At 36.6% G+C, this 25,453-nt stretch overlaps 1 protein-coding gene, 1 long non-coding RNA gene and 1 other non-coding gene across 5 annotated transcripts; 1 reads left to right on the forward strand and 2 right to left on the reverse strand.

Annotated features, from left to right (window-relative positions):
• Nucleotides 1-2,783: 2,783 nt before the first annotated feature.
• Nucleotides 2,784-3,653, reverse strand: LOC148875892 (uncharacterized). Its single transcript, XR_016105530.1, has 2 exons — nucleotides 3,519-3,653; nucleotides 2,784-3,422 (listed from the first exon to the last, which is right to left on the reverse strand). It is a non-coding gene; the product is annotated as an uncharacterized LOC148875892 (long non-coding RNA).
• Nucleotides 3,654-8,958: 5,305 nt separating this feature from the next.
• On the forward strand, nucleotides 8,959-18,206 carry LOC148875893 (putative serine/threonine-protein kinase At1g54610). Of its 3 annotated transcripts, none has more exons than XM_088965661.1 (8): nucleotides 8,959-10,025; nucleotides 11,041-11,325; nucleotides 11,602-11,919; nucleotides 13,006-13,233; nucleotides 15,240-15,340; nucleotides 15,890-16,004; nucleotides 16,462-16,935; nucleotides 17,651-18,206. In XM_088965661.1, the coding sequence occupies exons 1-8, from the start codon at nucleotides 9,618-9,620 to the stop codon at nucleotides 17,864-17,866; spliced, it is 2,145 nt and encodes a 714-aa protein (XP_088821787.1). In that variant the 5' UTR covers nucleotides 8,959-9,617; the 3' UTR covers nucleotides 17,867-18,206. The 3 variants fall into 3 exon arrangements, with proteins under 3 accessions (XP_088821787.1, XP_088821788.1, XP_088821789.1); XM_088965662.1 differs by having other exon boundaries at nucleotides 9,156-10,025; nucleotides 17,654-18,206; XM_088965663.1 differs by having other exon boundaries at nucleotides 9,164-10,025; nucleotides 11,719-11,919.
• On the reverse strand, nucleotides 12,776-12,875 carry LOC148875894 (U6 spliceosomal RNA). The gene has a single exon (XR_016106315.1). It is a non-coding gene; the product is annotated as a U6 spliceosomal RNA (small nuclear RNA).
• Nucleotides 18,207-25,453: the final 7,247 nt, after the last annotated feature.

Consider the following 25,453-nt stretch of genomic DNA (forward strand, 5'->3'; position numbering starts at 1 on the left):
CATGGTACGAAACACCCCTTAATTGCTCAAGGTACAGAATACCTCTTAGATGACCATAACATGGATTTGGGCCTAAATACACCACTCGAGATTTTCTACCCACTCGCCATGAATTAGAGCCATACATCTCTTTTATAAATGAAAGATATGTGGCTGTAATTCATGGACTTTGGATCTCCTACCCACAAGAACTCTGTCCATGTCTACCCACACCACACTACCCCTGTGAATTGAGAACATCTTCCCCTATATAATGTCATGTAGAGGATGAGATATTCCCCCTATGTGACTGTGATAAACATGGACAGAGTTTGTATGGGCAGACAATTCGGACTCCAATTCATTATGAATAGAGAGTGGATAAGAAAAGTGAGTAGAAAATCTGGTTCCTAAAACACAGGCTTTGCAGTAACTGTTTTTATTTATTTTTCACCTTTGGGCTTCCAGATAAAAATTTGAAGGTATTTGTATTTTGGTTTTCTCACCCTTCTTGCCACTTCGCCATGTGCCAACCAATCAAGTAAAGGGGTTAGCCGGTTCACCATGTCCCGAATAATGGAGCTTGGCTATGAATTGGGTACGGTTTTTTCTACCAGATTCAACAGATGTATTGGCCAATTGCAGTCACTGTTTCCGCTTTTAACATATGGAGACTCAAACTTTTGGAAGGTTGAATGAATCTCCTGCAATGACAATAGAAGAGGTTAAATGAGCTGCAGCTCACATCACATGGTCAATGTTGGGATCTTGGAATCACAGAGAATGGCTTGACGCCTCCTTGAAATTAACTTCTTCCATTCAGCTTCTGTCGTCAGAAACATGTTTGGGACATGTTATCCCACATTTTATTTGTCCTTTTTTTTTCTTCACAATCTCTTAATGACTATTTAAATAAAAAAAATGTCCAATGACGTTATACTCTTCAATGCACTTAATGCTTATTGGTGATTGAACTCAAGTTATTGATTTCATTATTGAGTTGATTCTTGTTTACATCCAACCAATATAATATATATGTTTTCATATTCAGAACTCTCCTCCATTTCAAACCCAAAACCATGCATCAAGAAAAAAAAACCAAAAATCTGAAATAAAAAAATAAAATTTAAATTTAGCATTTTACAATTTTTTTACATTTATAATGTTTATTTTTATAAGTTTTATACAAAAATCTAAAATTTCGTCTACATCACCTCTAAGAAGAAGTGATCTATCGCAATCAAGGTTCAAATTATTAAGAGGGATCATATTGTATTGAATGATACATATCGGTTTTAGGGTCATCCATATGCTAAATTATAAAAGCTTTGTTATTTTAATTGTTTTTTTGTTAATTTTTATCATGACATGTTTTCTATGGAACTATAACAAAAAAGATAAAAGTATTAATTGAAATAAATTCTTGATATGCTGATTTTTGTGTATAAAGAGTATTGATACTTAGAGGGTTATGGGTAGAGGTGTAAATTGGGCCATACTACGAAGGTACGTAGACTGTGGCACAAATTTGGATCAGTCCGATATGATGGTATGCAGACCGTGGCACAAATTTGGATCAGTCCGATATGATGGTATGCAGACCGTGGCAGGCCCAGCACGATCATGTGGGTTGTGTTGCGCTTAGGGTTTTAGGTCCATGGGCCGGGCCAGTATGGCACGGCCGACCTTGCAGCCCGACCCAGCATGACCTATATATTATATTTATATAATATTATATAAATTATAATAAATATAACAATATATTAATAAAATAGATATTTTTTAATTTTATTATACTAATTAATTTAATTATTATATATATAAGCAATTGTATATATCAAAATTTATATAAAATTAAAATTTTAAGTTTTTTGTCAAATTTTTTAAATAAATAGCTTTGGCCAATTCATAGCCCAACCTAACCCAATGCTCAGCCCATGGGCCAGTCCAGCCCGCAACGCAGCCCGAGCCAGGGCCGTGGGTCGTGCTAGGCCAATCCCCCAAGTTATCCCAGGGAAAGGCGGCATGCCCCACACTTTGAGCGGGCTGCCAAGAGGCCATGCTATGCCATGCCAGCCTAACATAACCTATTTTACACCTCTAATTATGGGAAGACAAAAAAAAAAAAAAAAAAAAAACATGGATTGAAAACTTGAAACGGAACACACAGGATTCATGTAATTGACCCATACGGTAACCTACAAGGTTTTAGATGATGATACAAAATTTGAAATTCAACCTCAATTATCATAAACAAAATTGAAACTGAAAGTCTGAAAATTTTTACTGAAATTAAATACCATGAACCCAATAGTATATTGTGTAGGACTTGGAAGAATCTATACGTCACCTAAATGAGGTTGAAATTTAGAGAAAGTCAGCTATATATTCAGCTGCTTATCGTAGCTTCCTGTATGGGAATTAATGGGTTGGTGGCCTAGTTGTGAGTGACAGAACTGTCACCTGCAGACCGCATTTGTTTTATTTGTATGGGCTTAAAACTTAAAAATTACTATATATCTTATGTAAAGTAGGGCTATTAATGGTCCAGTCTTATTCGGGATAGGATAGAATCGTTCCCAACCGATTGTTAAAATTGATAGTACCGGAATTGAATCAGATTCGATCAGTTTTATTATTTCAAAATTGAATACCGAATCATTTAATAATCGGATAATTGGGTAATTCTATTGGACCCGGTTAAACAAAAAAACCTTAAAAATTCTTCATTGTTATTCTCTGTATTTTAGGTCGAGTGTCAATTTAATATCCAAATTTTAAAATGCAATAATCTAGTATTCAAATTTTTATTTTGTCACAATCTAATACTCGGGTTAATCAGTAATCAAATAACATACTAAAAAGACAAAAGTACCCATCCGGTAAAATCAGACCGACAGTGTCCCCTATTCACCGTCTCCTCTCTCCTCACTCTCTCTCCCCTCTCCCTTTATAAACTCCCCGATGGGCCAAACAAATGCAATTCAGAACATCCTTAGAGCCCATTGTTTGTTCACAGTCGATCGTCAATCGTCAATCGTCAATCGTCATCTCTGGGTGGTCATGCCCTTCATGTCTGGTGGGTCTCTTCAATCCATCATCTCTTCGTCTTTCCCTGATGGCTTGCCGAAGCCCTGCATAGCTATCGTTCTGAGAGAAACCCTCAACACTCTCATGTACCTCCATGATCAAGGCCAGCTCCATCGAGACATCAAGGCTGGGAACATTCTGGATGCTTCAGGTGGGTCTATTAAACTCGCCGACTTCGGTGTCTGCGTCAATCTACGAACCCAGTCCGTCGTCCATGAAATTCAATGATGTGGCTGGAACACCTTATTGTATAGCTTCAAGGCTGATATTTGGTCATCTGGGATTACGACATTAGAGCTTGCTCATGGTGGACCTCCACTCTCTCATCTTCCTCCCTCCAAATCTCATCAAGACTACGGGCAGAACACGGAAGACGAGTAAGTTCTCAAAGAATTTGAAAGAGATGGCCAAAGCTTGTCTAAATCAAGATCCATCAAAAAGAGACCCACCGCAGAGAAGTTGTTGAAACATCCCTTCTTCAAGAACTGCAGGACCCCAGATTTCCTCACCAAGAATTTATTGCAAGGGTTGCCCACAGTTAAAGCTTCTTCCTCTCGACGATCTCCTCCAGCTCCCTCGCACTCAGGACTCACTCCGCTGACGACCTGATTTGGTCGACAATCAGCGACTCACTCGGAAGGAAGAAGCAACGAGAGACAGGGGAAACAAAGCGGATATTTTGAGGATCAAAACTCAGAAATTTCGCAGCTGAATTGTCAGAACTCGGAAGGAAGAACACATATTGCAATGGAAAACCAGCTTATGCTAAATAGTCTAGACTCTAGACTCTAGGAAAATTGAAAAATCTGAAGAGGCAAGACTCTAGACTCTTTTCGTTGCTTCCCTTTTATTGGTTTCAGACTGGGAGTCTGGGATACTGCCGACAGTCAGCGATTCACTCGCTTCCCGCTGCTGCCACCGGCGGTATCGTTGTGAGGGTGACCGGGGAGCTGGTGGTGACTGTTTCCGTAGTCACAATTGGATGGAGGGTTTTACTGGTAGTACATCCGAGCTGTCCTGTACAGAGAGTTTGGGGTCTGTTTTATTTGTTGAGAAAGAAGACGATGAACAGTAATTAAAGGTAATTTTGACATTTCAAAAAATCTTAAATCGCTTATGAAATCACGTGATATACATAATTGATGGTCTATTAATAGTAAATATTAGATTATCGCAAAATAAAAGTTTGAATATTAGATTATTGCATTTTAAAGTTTGGGTATTAAATTAGCATTCGGTCTAAAATACAGGTACCGATCGAGAATTTTCCTAATACTTAAGACCTATATTTTTTGATAAATAAAAAAAATATTCAATAATATATTACCAATAAACAGGATGAATGGGAAAATGAAAAGGGTTTCAGGGTTTAAACATGCCTAAAATTACAATCTTAGATATACAAAATACTTATACAAAATATGTAAAATATGATAAGTATATATATATAATTGATTCAGGTCTAGCCGGTTTGGGACAGCCAAAACCGATCTGGGACCAAAAATAATTGGGACAGAAAAAATTAGACTGAAACCGACTTATTGGAATGATTCATAGAACCAAATCCATTATAAATGGCTCAAACGGTTCGGGTCTGTCAGATAAACCCGATCATTGACAGGCCTAGTACAAAGGGTACCATAGGGGATTAGACATTATATCAGAGGTGCTTGAATTTAAAGCTTGCATATAACGAACGGGTCAGTCTTGAAAACCAGACTGAAAAGACTGAACTGAACCCTCCCTCTTGCTTGCTGCAGACCAACTGCTTGTTCCGATTATGTTGGACAAGTTGAAATTGGCACCGAATCAGGAAGGAAGACTCTCTTTAAGGCCCCACTGCTATGCCAGGTCGTATTGGACCCAGATTGAATAAAGCCCACCCCAAAATTGACTTGACCAGCCAAGGAAAAAACAAGGAAATTAAGAATAAGAAAAGAAGAATACGCGGCTATCTGTAGTCTATCAATAGAATTAATTTGAGCTGGATTTTGACCGGATTAGGCTGCATTCTCCGACCTTTCTACGTGGAAACAAATATATTTTGGTAAATTTTACAAGTCAAGATACCTCAAAATTCTTTTGCTTATTGTTGATGAAATGGTCTAACAGTCTGGTCCAATCCGGAGAGTCTTGACAACTGACATCAATGATTCTTACAACCACAAAATTATCAGAATTAATTCTCTTCGATCATGTTAAACGTAAGTCTAAATCGTCTCCTAAACCAGTAAAATTAGTGATCAACCCAATTAAGAGTGTCAATTGGACTGGATTTGGTCTAACCTGATCTGGTCCAATGTGTGTCCTTTATAAATGGATTAGGTCCAATCTAATTCAATGAATATTTTGGGTCACTTTGGACTGGTCTAATTTAATGTCTGGATCATCTCAATTCGTTCAAATATGTTTTAAGTTAGATTAATTCTAACTCAAGCCTAATCCATTGACACCTATATTCTTAATTTCTTATAGTCTATTAATGGACCGGGTATTGCCTCAATCCAACCCAATCCAATATAAATTCATTATGGATGGACCAGGTCCAACCCAATCTAATTTAAATTCATTAAGTCTGGACTGGTTCAATTCATTATGTCTTGTTGGTATGCCCAATCCGTCCAATTTGATTTTGGTTTGGATGGGGTTCAATCTAAAACTGGTCCATTGACACCCCTAAACCAATAAGCTTTTTGGGTCTTACAACACTATTATCATTTTCATCGTCCAAGTCTTATCCCAACTATATGGTGTCAGGTTATATGAATCCTATTTCGCTATTCTATTATCTTTAAAGCCATATGCAATTATACTTCGTTATATTAAGAGCGCTTAAATCATTTCTTACTACATCGACACATATCCTTTTCGATCTATTTTTAGAGCTTCTACCTCTTTCAACTTACAACAATATAATAAGTTAACAAAGATGGTAAATTGATGAAACGGGAAACTCAAACCAAGTTATGGAGTATTTGGCAATGTGTATGATTTTATTTATTTTAGAACAAAAACAACTATTAAATCAACCAAAAGGAAAATCAGTGTTTACATAATTGAGCTTCTTGGGCCAAAATTCTGCCCAATTATGTTTTTATCATGGTTTTCAACAGCCGGTTCCGTTTTTCTCCATAATCGTTTTTTTTTCTTAAAATCGCTGATTTTGGTCAACAAACTGTTGAATCGGCTGATTAACCATTCAAACTGTTTGAACGATTTTTGACCATTTTTCATATTTTTTTTTATCAGAATGGGCCTCTCATTCAAACCAGCATGGCTGTTCAGTTGCTCCACAGGTCTGATAATGCACAATCCCAGCATGGCTGCACCGGCCCTGTGATCTACTTCAGAGACACTACAGCTGTCCTGATCAAGATGATTCCTCAAGGAAAACAAAGAGATTCCTCTAATCGAGGTGATTTTGAAATGCTCCACACGGGACACCAAGCAACACTCACATCCCCTAAAGGAGACAAAATAGAAGCAGTGTCTTCTATTAATCCGTGATCTTAGACTTCTTTAGTAGTCCCCCTCCCCCACAAAAGTTATTCAAACCACGTTGTAGCCTCCTCCATAAATAATCCTGTCCCGACTTTAGGTAAAAAAAAGGAGAACGCGACCCCAGAAGACTAAAATTCAATTATACCCTTCAATTGACCGGAGTGGTTTGATCCATAGAAATAGAAATAGGGGTCTGGAATTGGAATTTTAACTGTTTGATTGAGCAGAATTGAAATCTCATTCTTATTCATGATAAAATGACATTTTCTTATTTGAAGGAATAATCATTTCTTTTCATTCCTTTAAAAATAAAATTCCATTCTACCTGATTCCAATTTTCATTCTAATTAAACAGACTATAGAAATAGATCATTCCGACTGTAATTATGAAGGATTTAGATTCTGATTCTAATTCTAACTGCGAATAAAGCTAAAAGGGTAGTAGAATAAGTAGTGTTACTTAAAAAGTAGAACCCCCAGTCCCAGTTCCATAGATTGGATTGGACCCAACCGGCTGATGACTTAATGGGCCCCCAGCCCCACCCCACCACCATTTCCTCCATTAAATGCAGACATGCCATAAAATTCATGGATATAACTGTAAAATCACACAAGGGCATGGGCAACTGTGCTTGAGGCAGCACCTCATTTGTTTGTAACCATATAAAGGGTGAAGGGTGGGACCCTTTACCCCACTCCCTTCCAAACATTGTTTAACGCAAGCAACTTCACTTCATGGGATGCACTGCTGGGATAGTCCGTGAAGAAAAGATTACTACAGTTCTGTTCATCTCCCCAGCAAAGCTTTAGGCTTTAGGCCCCCCCTCCCCCTGACAGTTCTTTCTGTATGATGACTCTCTGTAAATGTAACATCAATAACTTTGTTGAATTCTTTCTTCATAAATCATCGAACAGAATGCATATAAAAGAAAGAAAGGGAAAGATGTAGGGGACAGGAGGGTTCATTGAAATGGGCCCCATCGGTGAGCCCTTTAATATAGGATTCGATTTGATCCAGTGATCCTAGCCATCTGATCGACTGAACTCTCTGGTGGTCAAAGGAACCAACGCAGAGGATTCTAGAGTAAAGAAGTCAAGTCTATAATCAAATACCGTAACTCTTTGGCCTTTGTACTCCATTGCTGGACAAAATAGACTAGTTCCTTTGGAGACATTATCACGTGCAAGACCGTGGCGTTTTTAATGAGTCCATCCTTGTCCTATTGACTTGATCTTGATGGGATAATCACTAATCATCTCATCAGTGGATCACACGGTCAGTTTTGTAAAATGAAACATAAAATGGGTAACCGATCTCCAATCACCCTTGGCCCCACCTATGGCTATGGTAATTTGTTGAGATTTAATTGCCTAGGATGGTTAAATCCAAGGTGTTCCCAAGTGGGCCCACCATAACACATGACCCACATTTATTGTTGAAGTGGGTCTGTAAATGATACCCAAAATCCACGGTCCGATCTAATATCTGATTATATTGGCTATTGGAATGGTATATTTATGTAATTGGGTCGGATTTGAATTTATATGATTTTATTAATAATTTGAATTTGATTTTATTATAATATTTATTGATTTTAATATATGAAATTTTGAGATTTTTATCGTTCAATCCACTCATGGAATGAATGATTCATTCAAAAGAATAGTGAATCATAAGTAGAGTTATTGATAAATAAAACCCCAAAACCTAATACAAAATTAAGAATCCCTGAGTAGACTGAACTTTAATTATTTTTTAAAATTGTAGTTTATATAATTATATTTAAAATTATAAAATATATATGAATATATGAATATATATATATATTAAATTTATATTGGAATTAGTTTATTATATAAAAAGTTGAAAAATAATTAATTTTTTTTGTATTTTAAAAATTAAAATGGAATCAAATTAAATCCGAATCTGATCTCATAGATATTGTTTGACACGTTTGTAGGTCAAATGAAGACTCATTAGATGAGAAAAAGTCTAAAATTCAGAAACCATGGGCTCAAAGATTTTGCTACCTAGCAAGTTAAGCAGATTAAACCAAGCCCATTACATGGCAATGGCAAGAGAAGTATATAGCAAATGAATGAAACGAGATGGGTGTTAGACACCTGGCAAGGTGGGGGGGGGGTGGGAATTTGGAATGGCCAAGCTATTGCTTGAATGGAATGTTGGATCGTGTAGGGAAGGGTTCTACACGACCTGTGCAGATAAATAAATGAGAATATTCTATTACCGAACAGGTTTACAGTATTTGTGAAGACTGAAGAGATGGTTGAAGGATAAAGGAGACGGAAAGATATTTTTTTTCGTAGACAGGAGAAGGAAAAAGGTAGAAGAAATCCATAAAGGTAAGAGAATGGAAAGCCAACAAAGCGAAGTGCTCAACTCTTGATTCTAGAGAGAGGAGAGAGGATGTCTCGTAGTGATGGGTTATCTCGAATTATTTATTATTTATTATTTATTATTTATTTGCTTTGAGCGTATTTGACTGAAGGGATGGCTGCCTGGGTCTGGGTCTGGGTCTGCCCAAGCCGTTTTCTTATTATAAATACCCGCGCAGAGGAAGAGAGAGAAAGTTGTTTTCTTTATTTGATAAAATGTTGCTAATGAAATCTATCCGAGCCCTAGATCCATGGCTTTAATGGACTTGATGAGCTTTATCATGGCTTCGATGAGCTTGACCATAACCGAAGCCTAGCCATAGATCAGTATCTAGGGTTTCATTTCGTCTCATTTGTTGTTTACTGCTTCTACGAATTTCCAGTGTTTTGGCGTTAGAAATGTCTGAGGCAAGATATTGAATTTCTGATCCAGTTGCCATTCTTGGCATACTTTCTTTCAATTTATTGGTTCTGAATTAGAGGATTTGGTTTTGGGACTGGAGTGGTTGAATCTTGTAATTTGGTTGGATTCTTTTTAATGCTGGATTTTGATGGATGTCGAAGAGGAGGACTTCGCAGAGAGCCGAGCTCGCGGCTGTGGTGATCTGTGTTAGTGAAGGAGGCTTGCTTTGAAGTTGCTTTTCTGCACAATGGGCTGCATTTGTTTTAAAGCGTCTGCTATAGAAGATAGTAGAGAGAGTCCAAGAGAGAGGTTATCGAGTAAAGCGTCGTCGGATTTACGGGTGCCACGGGCGACCTCGTCCAGGAGAGAGGAAGTGTTTCGAGGGAAAGATAGAGTAGATAGTAGGGATGGAAGGGTTACGTTGATTGAAAAACAAGGAAATGGTTCGATTCGGTTGCATGGGGAGAATTTTGAGAAGAAGAGGGAGAAGGCTGAATATGTTGTTGTTCAACAGCCGGCTGTGGGCAGCATTCCGAAGGCAATGGAAGGGGAGCAGATTGCAGCGGGTTGGCCTCCTTGGCTTGCTGCGGTCGCTGGAGAAGCTATCAGGGGATGGGTACCACGGCGGGCAGAGTCATTTGAGAAACTTGATAAGGTATGCTTCTTTCTATTGCATGATTAATCTTGTCACCTGCTCCGAGTTTCAGTAATAATCAGATAGTTCAGCATTTCCTTGTTGAAGAAGGTGCTTCTGGTGAAGAAAAAAACGCGACATTTTCCCATTCTCTTGCTTTACTGTCCTCCGATCAAATTATTACCATCGAAATGCTTTGGTTGCTTTATATATGGAACGTCAAATTGGGGAATTATGGCGTTTTGTGGTAAATTTTAAACACCCATAAGCCATTGGAAATTTTGGGATTTGTGGGTCAGGTAGAGATAACATGGATGTCCATGTGCACCCTAAGCAGTTCTGCTAGTCAAAGACAAAATGGCCTTGTTTCAACATTCTACGGGTCCATATCTAAGTATGAGTTTGTTCTATGGGCTTTCTAAGTTTTGTTCATTGAGAGTTTTTGCTTTAAACAATGAACTCGTTTGCACATGAACGTGGCTGAATTGTCAATGCCCATCTTTAGTTTATGTGATTATACTGAATTATTTTCTACATCATGAACGTGGCTGAATTGAAAATGCTTCAAGGTTTTTTCATTTCCTCCCGTTTGATTGAAAATAAGATGAAGATGAAGATGTAGAAAATAATTTAGCCACGTTTTTATCATACAACGCCCATCTTTAAACGGGAGAAATGCCCATAATCCTCTTATTGAGAAAATGCTTCAAGGTTGTGATGAAGATGTGATAATCCTCATCACATAGACTGAAAATGCCCATAATCCTCTTATTTGAAAATAAGATAGCAAGAATTGATAATCCTCCCGTTTGATTCTTTTATTTGAAGTCTTAGAAAAGATGAAGATGTCTCACTGTTGTTACCATACATATCTTTTTCTTGCTATCTGGTATTCATGCATCAATAATTGTGGTTGACAGGGTTTATGTATACTCCTTTTTTTTTGACATCATGCCATTGATGTTAGGTGAGCTTCCTTGGGTAGGTTTTCATCACTGTCAGCGTGGCTTCTTATTATTATTTTCTCTTTTTGCAGATTGGCCAAGGAACTTATAGTAATGTTTACAGGGCTCGGGATCTTGATCAGGGGAAAATTGTTGCATTGAAGAAAGTACGATTTGATAACCTGGAGCCTGAAAGTGTTCGATTTATGGCTAGGGAAATCCACATTCTGCGTAGGCTTGATCATCCAAATATAATAAAATTGGAAGGATTGGTAACTTCGCGGATGTCTTGCAGCTTGTATCTTGTTTTTGAGTATATGGAGCATGATCTTGCAGGTCTTGCTTCATTTCCTGGTCTGAAGTTCACGGAACCACAGGTATTTAATTGCTAAATATTTTATGTTGATCAATATTGCTACAATTAACTGTCCCCCTCCCCCACCCAAAATGAAAAATAAAGATGGGTTTCTCCATAGTGATTATTAGATTGTATCTTTTATCCCTTAGCCCTTTTATTGTTGGATTACCGATTTACCACCTAACATATTAAGGGGTGATTGCCAATATATGACAAAGCCATACACATTTGCAAACACCCCCTAAGCCGCTGTATTATGAAGACAATCTCTAAAGGTGTTATCTCTTTGTGGCAGATCAAGTGCTACATGCAGCAACTTTTACGTGGACTTGATCATTGCCATAGTTGTAGCATTTTGCATCGTGACATAAAGGGTTCAAATCTCCTAATTGACAATAATGGCATACTGAAGATTGCAGACTTTGGCTTGGCAAGTTTTTTTGATCCTCATCAAAATCATCCATTGACAAGCCGTGTTGTCACTCTTTGGTATCGACCACCAGAGCTTTTACTGGGAGCAACCCACTATGGAGTTGCTGTGGATCTGTGGAGTACTGGATGCATACTTGCAGAATTATATGCTGGCAAGCCTATCATGCCTGGAAGGACAGAGGTACCTGCTTGTCAACACTAGAATTGAAGCATCTTAATGTTTGTTATCTGTGGTGTAATGATAATGCAATGCATAGATAAACTCATGCAAAGTATAACTTTTAGCCCTTAGCCCCTTATCTTTTATTACACTACACGTCTTAATGTAAATGCAATCTGTGGATAAACTCATGGCTCCTTAACAATATGCGGGCATGCTCATAGATTATATCTTTTAGCCCCTGGCTGCTTAACAAGTTGTTGATGTAGACAATATTTCAGCCTAATCACAATAAACTAAAGATGGTTATTTTATGATCATGCAATGTGTGGATAAATTCATGTAAATTATATACTTCAGCAGTTCAGTCCCTAGCTAGGGATTAAGTTATATCTTTTAGCCCATAGTTACTTTTTATTGTTAGGCTTTTAACTTTAGTTAGTTATAAATGGCAGGGATATAATTTAAGCGACATATGGGAAGAGCTTAGAAGCTAAACACTCCCATTGACCTAATACACTCCTGCTATAGCATTATTTACCTCGTGTGCAAAGCAAAAGAAATGAATTGCATTTAACCCTCATTATGTTTTCCTATTTTGTATGGATATTTATTGTGTGAACCTCTATGCTTTGGCTAGGTTACAAAATTACTTGTTTTTTTGGCCCTTCTAGTTATAACTAATAAAGCTTGGTAGCCGATGGCTTGGATATATGTGATACTTTAAATGCTTTTTTGAAGTATCCTTTCTTAGCAGTTCGCCCTGGAGAAGATGACTCCACATTATCTTGCCGCCTTCCTTTGTGCAGACGTTATTCAGAAACCTTTCCTTTTTTGTTTCCTTTGACTTATGATTCCCAGTTAATCTTTGACAAATTAAATAGACTGTATTTTCTCAAATGTGCATGCCATCCTTTTGCAGTGGCGATGCTAGTCTTCTCTGTTTTTCCAAGTTTAGCGGATGTATCTGAAGAGACAAATTAAATAGACTATATTTCTCTCATCTGCTTGTATTTCCTATATTTTCTCTTTCTTCCATTGTAGGTTTCATTGTACTGGCATGTAATGGCTTTTATCTGATTTAAGTTTGCAATTTTCTACTTGTAGGTGGAGCAGTTGCATAAGATTTTCAAGCTCTGTGGTTCACCATCTGAGGATTATTGGAGAAAAGCAAAATTACCACATGCAACCATTTTCAAACCACAACAACCTTATGAAAGATGTGTTGCAGGAACATTTAAAGACTTCCCTCCTGCGGCTTTAGGGCTTATGGAGACATTGCTTTCTATAGATCCTGCAGATCGTGGAACTGCAGCTTCTGCTCTCAAGAGTGAGGTATGAGGTTATTCAGAATCTGGGCCTACGAAGTAGAAGTCTATGCTTTTACCCAAATAACATTTTTCAGGTTTTTTTTTTTTCTTTTAGTTTATTCTTTTCATTGTTGAGAAGGAGAATGTAAGTTAAATAACTGGCAACCTCCAAGGATCAATGGTAGTTTCTGCTATTTAGATTGAAAATGGTGTTTTTTTAGGTTTTTTGGGGTTGGGGAGGAAATGCAGCTAGTTATACTCTCATAGAAGCAAGTTTATTGATCTTCACTGGTTAAGATATAGCGTATGTAGTCTGTTCGTATTATACTAGGTTTCCCCCCAATGATTGATGAAAGATAAATAGAATTTCCAGTTCCAGACTTCCAGTAACTCATTCAGTTCATGGAGGGTGTGATTCCTATTTTGTACTGTGGTGAGAGCTTAGCTCTTTAACTCCTTAGCTGAAGTACTGTGAGAATTCAGTGAAGGACACTAGGGCATCTTTGACTTTCTTCTAAATATCTCTTCTGTTGCCTCTTCTAAACCATCTTCCATGTGGTAAAATCTACACATCTTAATGCACAGCATCACAGTGATTGATTTTGAGTATGTTGGGTTCAAAGTGTGTCTGGAGGGAAAGGCTATTCCTATTTTCTCGAATTTCACAAATTTTATTGGTTTGAGGAGAAATTGTCAGATTGCTGAATTTGACCTTGAAATCTTTATAGGTCAAGTCAGACTTCTTAGATAGCTTCTCCTAGAGCTGCAATTAATTTCTTTTAGTCTCCTCTAGGCTCTCAGCTCAATGAGCACTTAGGACACTGCCATTTTTGGACCTGGAAGTATAAAAAGGCTGGTCATCGCAAGCCTTCTTCCATGTATGTCTTCATATCTGAAGGTTAAAAAATTGAGCAGTTTAATTTACTAAAGCCTTTTTGGGTACAGTTCTCCATAAGAGCTACTCTTGATTTAAACCATTTAGATCACCTGACCTAACCCAGAAGCAGAATAAACAAGGAAGATGTGTCAGGTCATGAATTGGCACCTTTGTTAAGGACATGGGGCTCATGCTCAGGGGTACAAGAAGATGTGGCAACTGTCTTATCTTTCAGTCCTTATAGGGGTTGCTGGTCTTCTCAGGTTCCTGTAATTCCTGTAAAGGATTTTTGGGATTGTATTGATATTGCTTTTGCCCTTGTCGTCATATGTATCTCATCCGATAGTTTCAAATTTAGACGATCTGTTTATTTAATTGGATCTGATGTGTGTTTGATCTTATTCAATCCAATTAAGATCCAAGTGTGAATGTCTGATTAAATTTTATATAATTTGTATTTATGTATACACATATACATGAAAAGTATATATGGTTATATAACATTTAAATTTCCGCTGTACAGGACCCTATTGTATTTTGGCCTTTTGATGGTAATAAAATGCTTTACATTACAGGTTAAAAAAATTTAAATTAATAGGTTCAGTATTTTATGTTTATGTAATTTATTCTATATTTTTAAGTTAAAAGAGGTTAACTTTTTAATTTTTTAAACTTATTTCATTATTTTGAAAATAATGAAGATTAATCTGAAAATTGAGTTGGATAACCACATGGCAGAGTTGGAATTTCTACACTCACATCAAGTGATCTTTATGAGCATCCTTAACTCTCCAGAGCAGTTTCTTCTTGTAGGAAGTTTAAACCTTTTCTTTTTCCTATATATATATGAACATGAATTGGGTCCAGGAGTTGGCTCTTGTTTTCATTTCTGCCACAATCCAAAAGCATCTTAAGGAATTTCTTCTATATATTTGATCTTTTGAAGAAATTGCATGTAGAGACTGCTTTAATTTCATTGATCAAAAAAAAAAAAAAAGACTGCTTTAATTTCCATTCTGTTTTTAATCTTTTTCATTTAAGTTTTTTCGGTATCAGCTATTTTATTTGTTGCAATAGAGCTACTCCTTCGATTATTCCATTTTGGGTGGTGACTTTCTTGAACTCTTCTGAATTCACTCATTCTCTTTTTGCAGTTCTTCATAACGAAGCCACTTGCTTGTGATCCTTCAAGCTTGCCTAAGTATCCTCCCAGCAAGGAGTTTGATGCAAAAGTACGGGATGAAGAAGCTAGAAGGTGAATATTGTAACTTCATCTTTGCTCATGTTATTTAGACAGAAGACAAACAAGTATTTCTATGGTATCGTTGACTGATCAGCATGTACATTTAGTTGTGCATGCTATGCAGAGACCTTTTACTCTTTTTGAATTTTACTTATGGTATGGTTGAACAAAAGATGCTCATGTTAGATCTTATTATTATAGCAGCACTAGGCAGTCATTTGCTGGGCTAATAGGCATTCAAGCTATTAATTAATGTACTCGGAGAAAAAATGGCAATTTCATGAAACAGCCACTATGTATTTTAGGCATTATTTAGGTCACTTTTGAAGTAGTTATGTATTGGCACAGGTGTTTTTTTTTTTTTTTAGCTTCAATGGTTTCAATTATATATAAGTTGGACTATTTTCCTTGATGAACTAACAATGAACTAATAAATTATTATTTTTTTACTGCTGCTTCATATGTGCTTCTTAGTTCTTTTGGGGAGTGTTAGCTGAAGATAAGATTTTTTTTCTCTGACAATTGACATACTGATTATCTTCTCATTATTGATACTGATAGGCAAGGAGCAGCATGGGGTAAGGGCCAAAGGTCTGACCTAGAAAGGAAAGTCCCAAGAGAATCTAGAGCGGTTCCAGCACCTGATGCTAATGCAGAGTTGATATTGTCAATGCAGGTAAAACTACAATGTCACAACCTCTTTGTATACAAAGTTCCAGCTTATACTGTTCTCTCTCTCTCTCTCTCTCTCTTTTTTCTTTTTTTTCCTTTTTTTCGTTTTATATTCTTTTCAAGCATATTGGTGGGTATTAGTGCACACAACTTATTAAGTAAAACAGTATATACTTTTTTAATGTCTTTTAACTGGGAGTTGGGCACATGTTCATTTTGGTCTAGAGAGCTTGAGGTTTATCAAACTGGGAATCATGCTCTAGAACATCAGTTAGCTGGTTCTCTTCCTTTCTGTGGTTTTCCACATGACAAAAATGATGCATTGACTATTTCAATTTTCTTAATGATTTTTAAGAATTGATTCTTTTATTTAGTTTATTATATAATATGATTAATCACTGTTACTCTTTTCTTTTACTGTCTCATTTTTCTTTTACATTGTTGTTTCTTTGTTATTTCAGAAAAGACAAGGTCAGTCCAATTCCAAGAGTCGGAGTGAGATGTTCAACCATCATCAGGAAGAAGTTGCTTCTGGCTTTCCAATAGACCCACCTAGACAATCACAAGCCACAGAAGAAGTGAGAAAAGATGCTCAAGGACATTTCCATAAGAGAGCTTCACATTCAGGGCCATTGGTTCACCGTTCTGCTTGGGCAAAGGTTGGGAGACTGGATGATGCTCCAAAGGTTTCAAATGGGTCCGACTTATCAGCATTGTCTAGTTTAGTAGCAGCAAGGAACTTGTTGTCTGATGATCGTCGGGAAAAATCTGGTCCTTCACAGTCAGAGATGACAAGTCTACTGAGCAGGCTTCCTGGTTCATTCAATGAGGCCTCTGAATCTAACAGAAAGCAGGATCGGAAACATCATGCCCAGGTTCTTGTAGGCTCTCATCAGAAAGAAGATGAGAGGACCAGCAACAAGGAAAAAATTCTGGTAAGAATCAAAATTAATTGTTATTACAAACTTTCTTATCAAAATCTTTGAGAATTGGAAATTTACAAATATTGGCTATAAAAATTGATTAAAAATGGCTGCAAAAAGGTTACTTAATGCGTAGGTAATGCTAGCCAAACAGGTTTAACATTCCCAACCATCCAAGTAATCATTCTGAGCATTGAAACCTTTTTACTTTTGAACATGCTCATAGTGGGCCAATTGGATGGTGGGTTGGTGGTTCCTCAAATGTTTAACATTGTGACAGGTGGTGGCTCAAACCTGTCTGCTCTGGGTTGTTTAGGCCAAGAACCAGATTGCACCAATATTATCAATCAAATAAAAAAGGACTTCTGACAGCATTTTAGGCTGCATTTGGCATTCCTTGTTTTAGGAAACAAGACCTTAACACAAGGAATGCCAAATGCAACCTTTAGGGATCTATAGTGCTGGGTGACTCGATTGTCTTGATTTCCTTGTTAGGTTTAATGATCCACATGGTTATCCTATGGATCTTTTTATTGGTCCTGTCCGAATTTGGATTAAGTGCATAAGTTGCATTGTACAAGCTCATGTGCATGCGAATTTATTGTTTGCATCCATTCGTTGAAATAGATATGGTACTTGATAGAATGGTATGGCGGAACAGGTTCCATTAATTTGTATTCTGCTGAAGTTCAAGCTCATTTGTTTTGATTTATTTTTTTTCCCTCAGCAGGGTTATGGATCCAAGGGTCACAAGATTCACTACTCTGGCCCACTATTGCTTCCATCAGACAATGTGGACCAGATGCTGAAAGATCACGATCGCCAGCTTCAAGAAGTAGTTCGGCGAAAAAAGCTAGACAAGGCAAAACTTAGGAAACTTCAGGCTGCAGGTAACCCAATATTTGGCAATCCGATGTCTACCTCTGGCTATTATGCCGTATAAGACAGGTCTAGTGCGGTAGTGCACCAACGAGAAGAATTTTCCTTTGAAGGAGAGCGAGAACACAGAAAAAAATGTCGAGTGGTGGCCAACTCCCTTTGTGGAGTTATATAAGCAGGCGTTGGGGGGGTTTATGTATAGGAGATGATGATGATGATGATAGAATTTTGGCCTCTTGGCCCAATTCATAGTTTGTCTCAAATGTATCACTTCTACTCATTCTTACAACCCTGTTTTAAAACATGATGATGTTTTTACATGTTACCATACACGACAGAATTCTTGCTAAAATAGTGCTGTAATATTATGCTCCTACTCCACTCAAGGGTTTTTGTTGTCTAAATACGTCTTGGATCTTTTGCTTGCATGTTGCAACAATAATCTTTTCATGCATACGTGGTCATGTGGAATGAAATGATATCATTAGCATTTTGGAATACATCATACTCATAAAGAATGTATTCGTTTCCAACTTCCATAACTGGAAGAAATTCATATATATACTTACTTGTAAAAGTGCAATGAGGAGGTAATCGATCCTGGAACTTTTCTTTACTGAAATACCCATCCTCTTGAACTTATTTCATCTTCATTGAAATGGAAGAAAAAAATAATTAAAAGAATACCATTAAGTACATTTAATTATCTCTCACTAAGTCTCACATTTAAGTTATAAATAAATCACATTTTCTCTCAATGAATCCAACATTTATACTTTTGTTTATCATTATTAAATTCTATTAATAAATTTATACACAATAATTATTAATAGAATGAAATTTTATATTTTTAAAATAAATATAGAAATGAAATCATATGTTTCATCTAAATGGTGGGTAAGTAGTTCAACGATTTGGGTCAAATGGATAATTTCATGATGTCATAAATAAATAATATAAATTAAGTAATATAAAAAATATAAATAAAAGAAATTTTAAAAAAATGGACATGTTTCTATTATTATATATTTGTCATATTAAAAAATAACTATGATAAAATAGACATAATTTTATTAATGATGGACATCAAACATACAACTTAAAACCGATTTGAAATTAAATCATCTTCCTATATCTAGGGGGTGGGTTAGTGGTTCAACCTTTCAGGTCAAACCTATGATGTATAAGTATGATAAATAATAATTATTTTATCAATGACATAAATGAAATACAAAATTAAACCAGTTTGAAAATGAAACCATTTCCATATTTAGATAATAGGTAGGTCAATGATCTAACATTCCGGATCAAATGGGTCAATCTATGATGTCATAACTAAGTAACAAATATTAAACACACACACACACATAAACTCAAAGAAAAATATAAGCTTTGTATAAAGCATTTCAATACAATTTTATTGTTATATATTCACCATATTAAACAAAAATAAATGTGAAAATAAAAATTACTTTTATCGATGATGAAAATGGAATACATGATTTAAAATCAACTAAAAAAGCAAAACGATTTTTCCATCCAAGTGGTGGGTTAGTAGATAAACTATCCATATCAAATGGATGTTATTATTAATAATAAAATACATAAAATTCTAGAAAATATAGAATTTTGTCAATAATTTTGGGTACATTTTACAATATTATACATTCATCATATAAAAAGGTGTGATTAATGAGAATTATTTTCATTAATGATAGAATTGGGATAAAAATTAGGATAAAAAATAAATAGCATTAATGTTTAACACATGACCCGACTAACCATGTCAAATGGTTCAATAATTTATTTAGCTAGGTCATCATAGGCAAGTGATTTGGTAGGGATGCACATAGACCAGATCAAATATAAATTAGGGTATATTCAAATCTGATCTAATCCAAAGATTTGACCAGATCTCATAAATATTGATACGAATCCAATTTAATTTTAAAAGTAATAAATTATTAAAAAAAGAAAAATATAATAGTTGAAATAAAAAACAAAAATATAAGTATTTTCTCAACTATTTCCATCATATAAAAAGTTTACAAAAATACAATATAAATAACATATTTATAAATAGATAATAAATAAATAATTGATTTGACCACAATATTAAAAACCAATATTCAAACAAGCTATTGGAATTGCATTTTCTCTTGGTAAATAAGTAATTTTTATTATCTCATAAATTAAATAATAAAAAATAAAAATATAGATTTTTTTTTATAAATTTTATAGAAATTTTGAAAATGAATTAATATTACATATTCTTCATATTAAACAAAAACATGTTTGGAAAATAAGAATTATTGTTAGTAAAAATAGAAATAACTAAAACATAAAGAAAAAATGAATTAATATCTTAATCATATTCCATTTTTCTGGTTAAATAGGTTAACCGTTCAACTAGTAAGATCCTTTTTTGGATAAAAAAAACCAGTAAGGTCCTTTGGTTACTGATTATCATCATTATCATCATTTGATACTACCACGTGCAAAAGTAAATGCGAGAATAATAATTACTTTTATTGATAATGAAAATGTAATACATGATTTAAAATCAACTGAAAAAGAAAAAAATGGTTTTTCCATCCAAGTGGTGGGTTAATGGTTCAACTACCCATATCAAATGGATGTTTTTATTAAACAATAAAATACATAAAATTCTAGAAAATAGAAATTTGTAGATAATTTTGGGTACATTATATAATATTATATATTTATGATATAAAAAAATATGATTAATGAGAACTATTTTCATTAATGATAGAATGGGATAAAATTTAGGATAAAATATAAAGAGCACTAATGTCTAACACATGACCCTACTAACCATGTCAAATGGTTCAATGGTTTAATTAGGTAGGTCATTGTAGGCAAGTGGTTTGGTAGGGATGCAAACAGATAAGATCGGATTTGAATAAGGGTATATTTGAATTTGATTCAACTTGAAGATTTGATTGGATCTCATAAATATTAATTCAAATCTGAATCTGATCAAGATGTTGGATATCCGAATCTTGCACGATCTGATTTAATTTTAAAAAATAATAAATTATTAAAAGGAAAAGAAAATATAATAGTTGAAATAAAGAAAAAGTATTTTTCAACTATTTTCATTATATACGAAGTGTACAAAAATGCAAAATAAATAACATATTTATAAATAAAAATAAATAAGACATATTATATATATATATAATATAATTGAGTTGACCACAATATTAAAAACCAATATTCAAACAATATATTGGAATTGCATTTCCTTTTGGTAAATAAGTAATTTTTATTATCTCATAAATTAAATAATAAAAAATAAAAAATATAGAATTTTTTATGAATTTTATAGAAAATTTTGAATATGGCTAAACTAAGAATATGTTTGAAAAATAAGAATTATTGTTAGTAAAAATAGAAATGGATAAAATACAAAAAAGTATAAATTAATGTCTTAATCATAGTCCATTTTTCTGTTTAAATAGGTTAATGGTTCAACAAGTAAGGTCATTTGGTTCCTAACTATTATCATCATCATTTGATATTGCCATGCATACACTTTTACTAGTAATTTATAAAGCCACAATTGCTTGGATTTCCATACTAAAAATTAAATTGCATTTCACGTGTTGTCCAAACTCCAAACTATGCTAATTGGTGTGTCAGTGGGTGGTCTTCATGTTCTCTTGAGTTTTAACAGATTTCCCTTTTGTAGTAATCTTCAAGTATTAGTAACTTTTCCATTCAAATTCCAATGCAAAATACTCTAATGAGTGCATCCTTTGCACCATTCTATCCAAAATAGTGTGATACGAGCCATACAACCAATGATTACATTTAGGGGTGAGCAAGAAACACCAAAAATTGAACCCAATCGGCAATTCGGTTACTGAATCGGTTGGCTTGGTTTCAGTTAAGCAAAATAGAAAATCGACGGTTAATCGAACTGATTGATATATATATATATTACGTATATTTGTGTATATTATATCTATTTTTTATATATTATAAAGTAATAAATATGCATTATTTAAATATACATTCAGAATATGTTATTTATTATTTAAAGTATTAATATATATTATATATAAATATAAAAAATCGATGAACTAAACTGGCCAACTGGTTAATCGATTGGCTTCAGTTCGGTTGGAAAACCAGTAACCCTGGTTTGGTTTAAAAAATAAGCCCATGATTCGATTAACTATGAGTAGATGATTCAAGCAAGAGGGAACTAATTACTAATTTACCATGAGTGCAATTTGGGTGGGCCATTAGGTAGTCTAAGCCTAGTCCGATTATATATTTGTATATCTGCATATATAGATACATATTTGCATGCATACATCTATATATGTATGTATGTATGTATGCATGTATGTATACACATAAATGTTTGTCAATTTTTATTTTGAGCTGATTGACCAACCTGAGCCTGTTGAGTGAATGCATCAAATTTTAGTATGGTCTGAACTTGGATTAAATAGTTCAGGCTTGAACTTGGGCTTGGGCCTTAGACCCTAACCCAATTCTTGGGGTTAGGCCTGGGTTGAGCTAAAACCTGGCCAAGCCCACCCAACTTACACCCCAACTAATTGCATTCAGGAAGGGAACACGTTGCCCCCTATTCATCAATCCCTTTATAAGCTAGATGATGAGCTTGTCCATAAAATTGTCAAGTTATTCTCGTAGAAAGAAGAAGAAGAAGAAGAAGAAGAAGAAGAAGAAGAAGAAGAAGAAGAAGAAGAAGAAACTTTTTAATCTTTGTATACAAATACAAATGAACAATGTATCTTTGAGTCAGCAGCCTTTTGGACAAAGACTACATAATTAACAACAATTTGTCAATTGGTTGTGTTTAATTTTTGATGAAGGGTGACTGGGCCCAACTTAGCAAAAAGGGGACACATGGACACAAACCAAGTAAGAGATGATAGCTCAGCCTAGCTAGATTAGTTCGCAACAATTGAGGTCGGGTATTCAATCACCTCGGCACAGGGTCACTTCAATGCAAGGTCACCATGGCGCATAGTCACCTTGGAATCAAGGCACCTCGGGACTCAATCCAGTTCGAAACTAAAAAGACTGAAGTATCAGCTCGGGGCTACCGACCTGGGCCATCACGTAATGATCCCGAAAGTCTCTCCAACAGACTCCGAACCTCATGGAATCACGTCGCGTAATGGCAAGTTTATCTTCTCCCCGCCTGGATCGGGCGAAATTGACAATCTTTATTAATTGATAATGTTACCACCCAATTAAAGCGGGAACGGATCCCATCAGGATGAAGATCCTGGAACCAGTCCGCAAAACCTACGAGGGATCAACTATATAAAGGCACCAATCCCAATGACACAAGGTACGCATGATTTTTCTACTCTCTAGCTCTCTAGCTCTCTAAGCTCTCAAAACTTTGTAGTTCGCATCAGTTTATTGACTTAAGCATCAGAGTGACCTTGCCGGGTTAGCCACCCCGGGTTCTCTGATCCTCTTTCCTGTAGATTCACCTAGCTCGATGCCCAACTGGAAGCCAGATCATCCTCCAGTAGGGAGAAGTCAGATCATGCTACATCAATTGCGTTGTTTGTGGGAAACGATCAAAAAGCCTTCTTTACAGTCATCAGCTTTCCCTTGAATCAATGGCATCTTCTAGTCATGCCGAACAGAGCAGTGAGATGAACGTCTCCGGGGGGGCAACCCCAACACTGACCATGTCACCAAACGCCACACACGTGAATGCCCCACTTCCCCCAATGGTAGGCGCAACCTTTTCTAAGCCGTCTATGGTTCCCCCCAGAGTTGGACAGTCATAGTTTGATGACCTGGTGCAGAGTGTGTGGGCCATTCAGGTCCAAATGTAGTAGGTTCAGCAACTCCAGCAATACCAGCAGTACATATTCTACCAGCAGTACCAACAGCAGTTCCCCCCATTGCCGTAGAGCTAGCAGCCGGTTCCACCTCGGCACCTAGAGGCCTAGTAAAATCAGAATAGACCACCTCACGTGAACCAGAACATTCGATCTTCCCACCAAGGCGAAGAGACTTCCCAAGTTCCAGTTCTTCCTAGGAGTCAGGTCTCACCCCACGGGAGGGGAAATGGTCAGGTTACTCCACCTGCTTCACAGGGGAAACCTCAGAAACAGGTCCGGGGATACTTAACCTAATAGGGCTAATCTTTCTTGGCGTTCATAGCAAGATGGGTCGCTTGTAGGTAAACGGTTCGAGGTTCTAGGAGCGAACTCAAGGCAAGGCCTCTCCGTCCATGATAGCCAGGCCCAGAATCCCACAAGGAACCAAGAGTTACCTCGCGGCAGAACAGTACCGGAGCATATCGAGATTAGCAGCACCAAGGCCGAGTCGATAAAGAAGCAGCAATAGAGGCATCGTAAGGCACACTGTACTTCAGCTCAGAATAGCTAGCCAGCGAGACCAAACCCACAAGAAGGATAGGCTAAAGGTAAGGAGGAGGCGAGCTCAGTAGCTACAAAGGTAGCTCCTCCCCTACTTTCTTGGTTGTCTCCCCTGTCTCCCGAGCTCTTGGCGACCCCGATGCCCAAAAATTTCAAGATTCCTCCCTTGGACAAATATGATGGGTCTTTTGATCCTAATGATCATGTGGACTCCTTCCAATCCTAGTTGGGGCTGACGAGTCATGCATGTGTGTGGCTTTCTTTACAACTTTCAAGGGAGTAGTTCGGACATGGTACTGGAACCTCGTGCCGAGATCGATCAAGAGTTGGGTGTAGTTCGCAAAGTTGTTTACCTCGCATTTCATCACTAGCAAGAAGTGCCTGAGATTGCAGGAGAGCTTCGTCAACATGGTTCAAAGAGAAGGGGAGTCGATTAGAAGTTACATCAAACGTTTCAACGTCACCTACCTGCAGATCCCTGACTTAGATCCAATGGTAAGACTCACGACAGCCAAGAAAAGCATAACTCACAGAGAGTTCAAATGGCATGTGGTGTCCAATAAAGCTAAAGACATCATAGAATTCCTCAAGATAGCCGACTAGTTCATTGGAATCGAAGAGGAAATGAACCAGAAGACTAACAACCCGGCAGAAAAAAGAAAAAGAGACAGTGATAACACAAGTAATGACGGGCACAAAAGAAGAAAGAGTAAGTCCCCGAGCAGAGGAGGAAATAAGTCTGGGAGATGATCTCCTTCGCGTTCTCGCAAGTCAGGTTGGCGCTCCATGACCCCACTTGTTGAAAGGATGAACTACACACATCTGAACGCTAAGCGAGGAGAAATCCTCATGGCCATCAAGGACTCCTCCTTTATCAAGTGGCCTCCTAGGTTGAGGGGAGATCCCGCAACAAGAAACAGGAGCGTGTATTGTCATTTCCACAAAGACCATGGGCACAATACGGAGAATTACAGAAACCTCCGTGACGAGATAGAGGAGCTCATCCGCCGTAGGTACTTGAAAAACTTTGTACAACGAGAAGAAAGAAGCCAGACAGATCGGAAAACAGACTAGCAAGGGGACTAGAGAAGGAATGCCCCCGAGTCCAACAACAGGTAGAACGAGCAGCCGCCACGGCAATTGCCTGAGGAGAGACCGATCCGCGGGGTAATCAATATGATTACTGGCGGGTCCATCATCGCGGGGTGTATTTCGACAGTAGGACGAACCTCAGTCCGTGA

Source organism: Nelumbo lutea, chromosome 1 (genome assembly GCF_056320005.1).
Source record: "Nelumbo lutea isolate HS-2025 chromosome 1, American lotus-T2T, whole genome shotgun sequence".
NCBI classification, from domain to species: domain Eukaryota; kingdom Viridiplantae; phylum Streptophyta; class Magnoliopsida; order Proteales; family Nelumbonaceae; genus Nelumbo; species Nelumbo lutea.

Coding starts and splice junctions, on each gene's coding strand:
- LOC148875893 (XM_088965661.1), top strand. CDS start 9,618: ATGGGCTGCATTTGTTTTAAAGCGTCTGCTATAGAAGATAGTAGAGAG. Junction 10,026..11,040: donor CATTTGAGAAACTTGATAAG/GTATGCTTCTTT, acceptor CTCTTTTTGCAG/ATTGGCCAAGGAACTTATAG. Junction 15,341..15,889: donor CGGGATGAAGAAGCTAGAAG/GTGAATATTGTA, acceptor TGATACTGATAG/GCAAGGAGCAGCATGGGGTA.